The 12,510-nt window shown below is 47.8% G+C and overlaps 1 protein-coding gene across 1 annotated transcript; it reads left to right on the forward strand.

Annotated features, from left to right (window-relative positions):
- Positions 1-395: 395 nt before the first annotated feature.
- LOC119291863 lies at positions 396-9,540 on the forward strand. The gene is made up of 11 exons (XM_037570673.1): positions 396-581; positions 1,078-1,146; positions 1,240-1,311; positions 1,416-1,490; positions 2,245-2,358; positions 2,478-2,834; positions 3,837-5,084; positions 5,181-5,249; positions 6,081-7,340; positions 7,433-7,498; positions 8,215-9,540. The coding sequence occupies exons 1-11, from the start codon at positions 446-448 to the stop codon at positions 9,396-9,398; spliced, it is 4,650 nt and encodes a 1,549-aa protein (XP_037426570.1). The 5' UTR covers positions 396-445; the 3' UTR covers positions 9,399-9,540.
- The last annotated feature ends 2,970 nt before the right edge of the window (positions 9,541-12,510 follow it).

A 12,510-nucleotide genomic window follows, 5' to 3' on the forward strand; every position in this document is an offset into this window, starting at 1 on the left:
AACTATAGTACAATTTGGTATAAGGAGTACTGTACGACTCTATACAGAGATATTTTATCGTAGTTTATCACGAGAGCGTAATAGTGGAATAGACTAGTCGTACTGTATGCTTAGTCGGCGAATGGCACTATGCTCGATTAGCGCGATGATGCCATTATTACAGTGCATGGATCTAATGAAACTCCAGGTCGAGGTCAACCCAAAGACTTAAGACACACTCTGTGGTGTGAGAAGCTCAGATTAAACTAAGCTCGTGCATTAAAGCGCGTTCAGAAACGAGATCACATCACGCTTCACTTGTACTAAATCTTCGGGTTGACCTTCAGTGTCATTAAATCCCACGCACACATATACTAGTAGCTACGAGGTCAGTGAGGGAGGATCAGTGACCACCATTCACTAGAGCTAAGTGCTCAAGCCAGTACAAGAGCAGCCCGTCTGCGAGATGAAAAAGGCCAGGAGGAACGAGAGCGGCAAGAAGAATGCGAGCAGAGCAGGAGCAAGGGCCATCGTGTGGCTTCTGCTTCCTATCCTCGTCTTCGTCCTGCTCAATGCCGATTACATGCCCCAGGTTCCACGACGTATGTCCTCTCGGTTATAATCAGAAATCTTTTTCAAGTGTTCATCTCTTTTCTTAGTGTTCGTCTGATCTATGTATGCGCGTGCGTTCTTCTTCGATCCATCTTCCCAAGAAGAAGAGTAGTACTGTTGGTCCACAGTAAGCTGTAACAATGATTCAGCATATGTTTTGCAGCACGAGTATGTATATATTGCCGATGAGCTTGATCATCTTCGATAAAATGCTTGAGGTTTTGGATTCACCAAGAATTAAACAACTGTTCAAAGTTGGGTCTACTGATTTTTTTCCACATGCATGCACGCCAGCCAATGAATCAAATCAGTCCCTCGCTTTGAAGTTGACAAGATCTCGATCCGGATCAACATTTTAGTGATACTTTTAAGGACGCGTACCTCTCGAGACATCGGTTTTGATGTTCTCCACAGCGCGTCGTTCGATCTCGGCAGCTTTACATGTAAACTCTACAGCTGAACATGACTTTCCTCCATGTTTTGCAGTTACAGGGACCAGCGTTACCGAAGCTGCGGAGTATTTTCGACAATCGACTCACAAGGTTCCGTCTTCAGGTGAGCGGAGGGAAAGAGTATGCACTCTGGACTGTTAACGTGAAATCCATGCAATTAACTTCCCGCTACATCCTCTTAATTTCGCCATCACAGGTATAGAGGATACAATATGGCAGCAGCAGGAGCGACTACTACATGATGTAGCCAAGTTCAGAGCTGAGCATGGTACTCGATCTTAGACCGAGCTACAGTACAGAATCTTCAGCTCTCTAAGTAAATCATCGATTGGCGCTAACAACAATGGTATATGGATCCTTCATTTAATTCAGATTCGGTCGTCGAAGCACCACCTTCTCGCGAATCCAGCCACGAGATGGCCAGCAAGGTTGTCGGTGCGAACAGAGGTAATTTATTATTTTGCCGACATAGGTAATTAATCACCTCTTCTCTGCAAAACGGATCGGAGGTTATGTTAATTAGCTTGTTCATTCAAAAGTCAGGTTTGGCTAAACGCACAGTGCACCACACTTTCTATAATACTCGCTCCGTACCAAATTAATTGAAGTTCGTGTTTGATCATAAGCCAGTTTTTTCTAGGTTTGACCAAAAAAAATAAGAAAATATCAGCATCTATAATGCAAAACTAGTTTCATATTAGTAAAAATACATTTTCATACTATGTATATTTGATGTTATATTTGTACATTTTCGTACTATGGGTCTAAGAAATTTGACTTAGAATAGAGCTTAATTTTTCATACTATGGACTCTATGTATATTTGAAGTTCGTGTTTGATCATAAGCCAATTTTTCTAGGTTTGACCATTTTTTTGTAGTAAAAAAATATCAACATCTACAGTGCCAAATTAGTTTCATTATAAAATACATTTTCATACTATGTATATTTGGTGTGTTCTATATTAGTAGTACATTTTCATACTATGGACTCTAAGAAATTTGACTTTGAATAGAGCTTAATTGAACTTCATTGATTTGGAATGAAGTACTATAGCATTGGCTACAAAATGCTTTATGTTATGTACCGAGTATGGTATTACAATGAAATAGAGCCTGGCTAGCTTTAGGAAAGCTGATACTATTAACCATTGTAATCCAGGCAATTTAACTCCGCCACTACGTCCTCTTTCGCCGTCCCAGGTACAGAGAGTGCAATATGGCAGCAGCAGAAGCAACTACTGCGTGAGGTGGCCGAGCTAAGAGCTGCGCACAAAGAACTACTACTTGAGGTAGCCAAGTTGAGAGCTGCGCATGGTACGTAACAAAACTCATTCTTTAACCGAGCTTGAGAAGCTTCAGTTCTCTAATGAAATCCTCGATTGACGCTAACAATAATTGTATATTCCCTGTTGTTGACCCTTCATTTAATTCAGATTTGGTCGTACGATCTCTACCTTCTCCCGCATCAAGCGACAAGACGCCCGGCGAGGCCGTCGATGCACAACCTTCTCCCCCATCAAGCGGCGAGACGACCAGCGAGGCCGTCGATGCACAACCTTCTCCCCCATCAAGCGCCGCGACGCCTGGTGAGGCCGTCGAACCACCACCTTCTCCCACATCAAATGACGAGACGCTAGGCAAGGCCAACGATGCACCACCTTCTCCCGCATCAAACGACGAGATGTCCCGCGGCGCCGTGGATGCGCAACCTTCTCCCCCATTAAGTGACCAGACGCCCGGCGAGGCCGGAGACGCGACCCCCGGCGACGTCGTCGATGATGCGAAGAGAGGTAAGTAGTCCTTTTCTGTGCTGAACGGTTGCTAAGTAAGCTTTTCCACCCCCGCAAAAAAAAGTAAGCTTTTCCAAAAGTCAATTCTGACTAAATTAAATAGGAAACAAACTAGTGCCACTCCCTCCATCCGAGTACATTTTTTAAGGTTGCCTTTGAGGCTTTGACCATTGGTTAGAACTTAGAACAATAGTATATGATCATGTGTATGTTCAAAAAATATATCATTGAACAATAGCATATGATGTGTATATTTAAAAAGGAATACCAACAAATTCATACGTGGTCACGTGGAAGAAGTTTCTTTTTAGTAATGATATAATTTTCATATCATACATCTTATATATTATTAAATTTATCAATAATTAAAGACAATCTCAAAAAATGTGTTAGACCTTTTATATTTGAACAGAGGGAGTAACGGACACTGTGTTAATTGTACAATACCAATATAAAGTATATCGGTCTTGCTAAATTTCAATCGACTGAGACTTGGTTATGTCTCAGTTGATGCTATATTTATGAGATCTTATATTAAGATTCGTGTAAAAATTTCTTTCAGTCATTTCCTTTTTTCTTTCCTACATGTTATGTCACTTGACTGAGCCAAGTCATAGTCTACTGAGACCTAGCCCCACACCCAAAGTATATACTCTCTCCCGAAGAAAATATAACTCAGCCACATGGATTTAAGGACTTTAATTTGATTAGTGGATAATGTGTTGCATGTCAACAAAAAAATATTGTTTAGATTTAATCATCCAATGAACTTTCTAAACATAATTTTTTGGCATATTGTACATGTTTTCGTAGTTAAATCGATGACCTAAATCCCCATGCCAAACTTATATTCCACCTGAAAAGAGCACTGTATAGTAAAGATGCTGCTTGTAAATGAAATAGTCTAACGGCAATTGAAAATTTCCCGGTAGTGACAAAAGAAAACTTAAGAGAAGTTTCAAACTAGTGTACTAATTACTAACTCTTGTCTGCAAGATACAGATGTGGCAGCACCAAGAAGCAAGTCAACTTGCGATTTCAGCAGTAAACGCATGGACATCTGCGCCATGGAAGGTGATGTCCGTATACATGGCAAAACCGCGACAGTGTACGTAGTCTCAGCGTCGCATGACAGCTACCGGCCTGAGAACGGGGTGATGATGATCCACCCGTACCCGCGGAAGTCGGAGACAGAGACGATGCAGACTATCAAGGAGGTGACAATCCGCTGGAACGACCCTCCAGGACCGGATGCGCCACCGTGCACGGTGACACATGACGTCCCTGCGTTGGTTTTCTCCACCGGCGGCTACCTCAGCAACTTCTTCCACGCCATGACCGACGGCATCATCCCTCTCTTCAACACTGTGTGGGAGTACAACGGCCGCGTCCAGCTCGTGGTCACCGACTACAACCACGAGTGGGTTGACAAGTTCCGAGACATCCTCGCCGCGCTCTCCAACTACCCGGTCATCAACTTCGATGCCGACAACGAGGTACGTTGCTTCCCGTCGGTGCACGTCGGCACCGAGAGCCATAAGGAGCTAGGGATCATCCCTGCCCTCTCCCGCAAGGGCTACACTATGACGGACTTCCGGGACTTTCTCCGGTCAGTCTACTCGCTGAAGCGTGAGTGGTCGACCTCCGTAAACCGGGCCTCCGGCGACAGGCCTCGTCTCGCCATGATACTGCGGCGCAACTCGAGGACGTTCGCAAACGAGGCGGAGGTCATCGGAGCAGCCACGGAGGTCGGATTCGAGGTGGTGCCGGCAGGGCCGGAGGCCATGAGCGACATGGCCCGGTCCGCGGAGGTGATGAACTCGTGCGACGTGATGGTGGGCGTGCATGGCGCTGGGCTCGCCAACCAAGTGTTCCTCCCTCGCAACGCTACGGTGCTGCAGGTCGTCCCGTGGGGCGACCTGAGCTGGGCGTCCTTCAGTGCCTTCGGCGCGCCGACGGCTGACATGGGTCTCCGGTACGTCGAGTACGAGGCGACCGCCGAGGAGACGACGCTCAAGTACGTGTACCCGAGGGACCACGCCGTCTTCACCGACATCCCCTCCATAAACAGGCAGGGGTACAGTATGACGTGGGGGATCTTCCTCAACGGCCAGAACGTCACCCTCGACATCGACCGCTTCAGAGGGGTGCTGCAGCAAATCTACCAGAGTACTATAATGGCCGATCCAGTCGTCGAAGCACTACCTCCTCCCGACCAGATGCCCAGCGAGGTCGTCGATGCGAACAGAGGTAACTAAATTACCTTCTCTCTGCTGAACATGGAGGTTCAGTTAGCTTGTTCGAAAGTCAATGTCTGACTAATTTGAATATTGTAATCTGTTGCAGATCTCAAGGACGAGGAAAAGGGGTTGCAAGGCATGAACGGGGGAGCAGATGGTTCTGTGATAAAACCAGGTACGTTCTACAAAGTATGCTGCATATTCAAGCGCTGGGTATTTGCATTCATATTTGGTTTGGGCACTCTGGCTAGCAAGGAGAAAACATATAACTGTTGACGATAATAGAGTTAGGTAGTAAACAAACTAATAATACTAACAAACTTTTCTTCTTAAATCAGACTAACAGACTTTGCACTTGGTTGTACAGTCGTACCAACTACCGACATATAAAGTATTTAACAGAGAGAATTTCACTTTACAAACTATTCAGACAGTTAACACTCAACTCTAAAATCAGCTAGGATTCAACCTGGATCTCTGAAAACCGGCTAGGATTCAACCCTCCCCTCCCCTGACCCTTGTTTTGGCTAGTATAGGCCGGGTTTGACACTGTTGACGACACGTCAAGGCATAGACTAAAATAGGGCAGAAAATATATTTTCACAGTATTTCAAATATGTTTGGCCAAAACGTCTAAAACTTCCCCAGAAGGTTCAGTGATTATTCTTGTTTATACCAAGATATTTCAAAAAATCTAGTTAATTTTATTTTTTGGACCAATATGAGAAAAAATGGGCTGAAATTGTAATTTCACGATATTGGTAAACTTGCTAAGAAAAAACATTCGAAACTTTCCAGTAATCATTAATATATTATTATTTTTTCCGAATTTTGATAGTCAATTTTGAAAGAAAAAAATTGAATCAGTTTAAGAGTTTTGGATTGAATCGTAGACAAACCTAAAGAGAAGTTTCTAACTAGTACTCACTCTGTAAACAAATATAAGATGATTTAGGTCTATTTCTTCTCGAAAATATAACTAATAACTATTGTGTGCATGATGCAGATGTGCCAGCACCAAGAAGCAAGTCAAGTTGCGACTTCCGCAATGAACGCATGGACATCTGCGCCATGGAAGGCGACATCCGTATGCACGGCAAAGCCGCCACCGTGTACGTGGTCTCAGCGTCCGACGACAGCTATCGGCCAGAGAACGGGGCGCTGATGATCCACCCGTACACACGCAAGTGGGAGCCACAAACCATGCAAACTGTTCGGGAGGTGATCATCCGCTGGAGCGACCCACCGGGACCAGAACCGCCACGGTGCACGGTGACACATGACGTCCCCGCGGTGGTCTTCTCCTCCGGCGGCTACCTCGCCAACTTCTTCCATGCCATGACCGATGGCATCATCCCTTTGTTCAACACTGCGCGAGAGTACAATGGCCGCGTCCATCTCGTGGCCACCGACTACGACCCCAAGTGGATTGGTAAGTTCCGGAATATCCTCGGCGCGCTCTCCAACTACCCGGTCATCGACTTTGACGCCGACGATGAGGTGCATTGCTTCCCGTCGGTGCACGTCGGCACCGAGAGCCATAAGGAGCTAGGAATCATCCCTGCTCTATCCCGCAAGGGCTATACAATGACGGACTTCCGAGAGTTTCTCCGGTCGGCCTACTCGCTAAAGCGTGAGTGGTCGACCCCCGTAAACCGGGCCGCAGGCGACAGGCCTCGTCTCGTCATGGTGTTGCGGCGCAGGTCGAGGGAGTTCGCGAACGAGGCGGAGGCCATAGCAGCTGCTACGGAAGTTGGCTTCGAGGTGGTCCCTGCGGGGCCGGAGGTCGTGAGCGACATGGCCCAGTTCGCGGAGGTGGTGAACTCGTGCGACGTGATAATGGCCGTGCACGGCGCAGGGCTCACCAACCTGGTGTTCCTCCCGCGCAACGGCACGGTGCTGCAGGTCGTCCCGTGGGGCGACATGAGGTGGGCGTCCTTCAGTGCCTTCGGCGCGCCGACGGCCGACATGGGGCTCCGGTACGTCGAGTACGAGGCGACCGCCGAGGAGACGACGCTCAAGTACGTATACCCAAGGGACCACGCCGTCTTCACCGACCCCCGCTCCATACAAAAGCAGGGGTTCGGTGTGGCTTGGGGGACCTTCTTCAACGGCCAGAACGTCACCCTCGACATCAACCGCTTCAGAGGGGTCTTGCAGCAAATCTACCATGATAGTGTGTTGCCCGATCCTTCGCTTGATTCAGCTCCGGCCGTGGAAGCACCACCTTCTCCCGGATCAAGCGACGTCGTCGATGCGAACAGAGGTAATTAACTGCCGTTTCTCTGCAGAACGGAGGTTCAATTAGGTTGTTCAAATGTCAAGTCTGGCTAAATTGAATACTGTATTCTGTTGCAGATCTCGGGAATGAAAAGGGGCTCCAAGCCATGAACGGGGGAGGAGATGGTTCTTCGATAAAATCAGGTACGTACAAAGTATAGTTCATATTCAAGAACTGTGTATTTGCATTCATAATTTTGTTGAGGCAACGAATTTCGCGATATATACTAGTAGAATTTGGTAGCAAACGAACTAATACTAACAGACATTGCGTTGGTTGTACATACAATGCCAACATATAGAGTATATAAAAACCATGAGGGGAGCTTGGAATTTTTGTTAGCGAAAATACATTTTGTACATCTTAAAAAAATTGGAAAAAAATACACATATAGTATGAAATTTATGAACATATATGTTCATATGTGATGTACACAAAAAAGACAAATATATAGATCACCTGCAAAAAAAAGACAAATATGTAGATGACAATTGGTTAAATCTTTGTTATATTTTGTGCCATAATTTTGTCTTCTTTTTGTAGCCTTCCAATAGTCATATATTATTTAATAAAATTTTACACAAACTTAGAGAACATGTGTATGTAGTTGCAGAAAAAAATATTTTTGTAAAGTTTAAATATATTTTGCTTTTTCTTTTGAAAAACGGACACCCTAGAGCCAGTCCTATAAAACGCCATTCTTGTGTAATAAGGAGCTGCCAATGATGAAATAATCCAACTGCAATTGAAATTTTCCCAAGACTGACAAAAGAAAACCTAAAGCGAAGTTTCTGACTAGAACTAATTAAGACTATTGTTCCTCAAAGAAAAAACTATAATTATTGTGTGCATGATACAGATGTGGCAGCACCAAGAAGCAAGTCAAATTGCGACTTCCGCAGTGAACGGATGGACACTTGCGCCATAGAAGGCGACGTCCGTATGCATGGCAAAGGCGCCAGTGTGTATGTGGTCTCAGCGTCCGATGACAGTTACCGACCTGAGAGCGGGACGGTGACGATCCACCCGTACACGCGCAAGTGGGAGCCACAGACTATGCAAACTGTTAGGGAGGTAGCCATCCGATGGAGCGCCCCACCGGGGCCGGATCCGCCAGGGTGCACGGTGACGCACGACGTCCCCGCGGTGATTTTCTCCTCCGGCGGTTACCTCGCCAACTTCTTCCACGCCATGACCGACGGCATCATCCCTCTTTTCAACACTGCGCGGGAGTACGAAGGCCGTGTCCAGCTCGTGGCCACCGACTACGACTCGAAATGGCTTGGCAAGTTCAAGGATATCCTCGCTGCACTCTCCATCTACCCCGTCATCGACTTCGATGCCGACGACGAGGTCCGTTGCTTCCCGTCAGTGCGCATCGGCACCGAGAGCCATAAAGAACTAGGGATCATTCCAGCTCTGTCCCGCAAGGGCTACACAATGACTGACTTCCGGGACTTTCTCCGGTCAGCCTACTCATTGAAGCGTGAGTGGGCGACCCAAGTAAACATAACCTCCGGCGATAGGCCTCGTCTCGTCGTGGTGTCGCGGCGCAGGTCGAGGGAGATCGCCAACGAGGCGGAGGCCATCGCAACGGCCACGGAGGTCGGTTTTGAGGTGGTGTCTGCGGGTCCGGAGGTCGTGAGCGACATGGCCCGGTTCGCGGAGGTGGTGAACTCATGCGACGTGATATTGGGTGTGCACGGCGCAGGGCTCACCAACCTGGTGTTCCTCCCGCGCAACGGCACGGTGATGCAGATCGTCCCGTGGGGTGACATGAGGTGGGCGTCCTTTAGTGCCTTCGGAGCGCCGACGGCTGACATGGGGCTCCGGTACGTCGAGTACGAGGCCACCGCCGAGGAAACGACGCTCAAGTACATATACCCAAGGAACCACACCGTTTTCACCGACCCCCGCTCCATACAAAGGCAGGGGTTCGGTGTGGCTTGGGAGACTTTCTTCAACGGCCAGAACGTCACCCTCGACATTGACCGCTTCAGAGGGGTGATGCAGCAAATCTACCAGTCTGCTACCATTACATAGCTGGATTACGGCCGATGTTAAGCGCATCAATGTGATTTTTTGCCTTTTGCTGCTTCGTTTCTGGAGTACTCTTCAAGTGAAGCTTATCGATAGTCATATCAATCATGTGTAAATTAATTAGCTGAGGGTAAAGCACAAGCTTCATTATGAATGCACGTTTTGGGCCAATTTGCTCATTATACAACACCAGCTATCTCGTCAAAGTCCCTTTCTAGCAATGCCGAGGCCGCCGCCTACTAAATCAGGTCAGCTTCATATTTACCTCGGTACAGCAGGTCTCTATGCCTGAGCAGCCCCGGATTTCTCATTTATTCGCTCTATTTGCTCTGTTCCTCTAGATTTTACTGCTTTTACTGAAACTGACCAAGAATTAATCTAGTAGCACAACAGATGGATCAAAGCAAAGGGTTCAATGATCCTCTTATCTGTAAAACAAATATCATTTCTACTCCTCCAAATAGTTCAGAACACAGCAACAATTCCGACAGAGACCAAAGATTTATAATTTTTTGGAAAACTCCAGAGCCAAATCCCAAAACATTTTTTAGGTTAACAGGCGCCGTTTCTCAGATTAAAAGCACATTGCAGCAAGCTCCAGATGATCCTAGCCACAAAACAAATTTTAAAAAAAAAAGTGATTCGCGACAGCCGTCAGCCCACAAGGCGACAGCAACGGGAGCCGCGCACTCGTATCCGCCTCGCACGCGGCAACGCTCGCGTCGTGAGGGAGGAAATTCGAAATGTGAAACTATTTCATTTTGTAAAATAACAAGATGCTGCCCATGAATTTGCGCGGGCCACCATCCTAGTTTTGAAAAAAGATGCTTCCTTAAATGTTAACTTGGTTCAGAAAGAAGATTCAGTAGAGTTTACTGTTCGAGATGGAGTACCGTACTGGTAGATGCAGAAAGATCTTGTGTGTGCAGTGGTGTGCATCTTATCCAAATACAGTGAGACATAGAACATCTGAACCTGACACATAGCATCAGTATAGACTATAGACCAAAAGTGTACCTCGATTTCAGACTTCCGGTGTATATATCATAATCTAGAAGCAAGCCTTAGCAGGGACTCGCTGCAAACCTAGACATTTACGAGTACTTATGAGCACAAAGTGAACACATTCTCTGCTACCGGAGTCATTTGCTTAGAGTGCTGTATTTTAATTCAGATAGTCCCAGTACTGATATAAACGCAACATACATAAATCGAAATCCCGTCGGGATCCGACCATCCGAAGCGTGAGATGTGAAGAGGGGGAGGAGGCGCGAACCGAACCGAACCTGCGGGAAGAGGTGGGATGAGATAGCCACGACGCCCTGCGCGAGGAGGAGCTCAAGCGCGTCGACCTTGTCGGCATCGAAGCGGCAGACGAGGAGCGCCGGGATGGTACCGTCGTCGCGGAGGTGCTCGTCCGTTCCCATCTGCCCCAACCACTCACAAGGCCCTCGGCCGTCGCCTCCGGCCGCGACGGCGAGGCTGGGAGGCGCGGATCTCGGCGGCCGCCCTGACCGTTGGAGAAAAGAAACGAAACAAACGGCGCGAAGACGTACTCTTCGCTCTCCGCTTTCTGGTCTGCGCCATGTTCAATACAACCTGGGCTGGATTTTGAGAGGGCCTGGGCCGGGATCGGGCCCATGACCTCCGCGACTGTCTGTAGGAGATAAGGCTCGGGACGCCACTGTACGTACACTGTCCATCCGGGAGCTTCCCCTAAAAAAACGTACACTGTCCATCCCTTCTTCTTTCCACTTCACCATAGATTTGCATCTTCTCTCCCCCGAATCACTTGCCGGGCAGCAGCTCCCTCATCCGTCATGACCTTCCACAGAAATGGAGCGGCTTTCTCCACCCCCTGTCTAGTCTCGTTGCGCCAGCTTCGGCGTTAGTGAGCAGGGGAGGCGGCCACCATGAGAGGAGGAAGAGCATAGGGGTTGCGCGTTGGAACGGCTCCGTCACTTCCCTCCCTGAAGACTCATGCAGCAGAAGGGCTGAAGGGAATGCGCGTCGGAGCAGGAGATGACGCAACCGATTCATGTCTATTATGGGTAAGACTGATGCTTCTTCGTCTTTTTTAGTCCCACATCGCTGATCCACAATGTTTTGCACCGATTTAAGAGCGTTTCCCTCAGTAGGGCTACCAGCAAGTAGCAAAATAGAGTAGAGATAGAGTACACGGTCTAAGGCTGCAGGGGCGCGGGTAGAGGGTGGAGGGGGTGGGAGGGGTACAAGGAAAGCTATGCTTTTTAGGAAAAATGTCAAAAAGAAGGGGGAAGAAGTGGCGACTCTCGATAGGAAGAGAGAAAATGAGTCGTGATAACTCACAACTTGGCCCTGTGAGAGCATCTACAACCCTCAAAACGTCAGCGGACGCGCCCGCGGACAATGACCGGGTGGGCCTCAAATTTTACCATTTGCAAACACAAACCCTATTTTCAAAACAGCTAATACGTGCAAACATATGCATGTCGATCATTTTGGATGTTGCGAACGCTGGGCCGGCGGGTGAAGGAAATATGCCCTAGAGGCAATAATAAAGTTGTTATTTATATTTCCTTATATCATGATAAATGTTTATTATTCATTCTAGAATTGTATTAACCGGAAACATAGTACTCTTGGGGAACGTTGCAGAAAACAAAAAATTTCCTACTCGTTTCACCAAGATCATCTAGGAGTTCATCTAGCAACGAGTGATTAGATGCATCTACATACCTTTGTAGATCGCGAGCGGAAGCGTTCAAAAGAACGGTGATGATGTAGTCGTACTCGACGTGATCCAAATCACCGATGACCAGCGCCGAACGGACGGCACCTCCGCGTTCAACACACGTACGGGACGGGAGACGTCTCCTCCTTCTTGATCCAGCAAGGGGGAAGGAGAGGTTGATGAAGATCCAGCAGCACGACGGCGTGGTGGTGGATGCAGGGCGTCACAGCAGCAGGGCTTCGCCGAGACTACGAGGGAGAGACGTAACGGGGGGAGATGGAGGCGCCAGGGGCTGGTGTAAATTCCCTCCTCTCCCCCCCCACTATATATAGGGGTGCCAAGGGGGGTGGCCGGCCCTAGTAGATGAGATCTACTAGGGGGCGGCGGCCTAGGGGAGGTTTC

The sequence above is a fragment of the Triticum dicoccoides genome, chromosome 4B (genome assembly GCF_002162155.2).
Source record: "Triticum dicoccoides isolate Atlit2015 ecotype Zavitan chromosome 4B, WEW_v2.0, whole genome shotgun sequence".
Classification (NCBI taxonomy): domain Eukaryota; kingdom Viridiplantae; phylum Streptophyta; class Magnoliopsida; order Poales; family Poaceae; genus Triticum; species Triticum dicoccoides.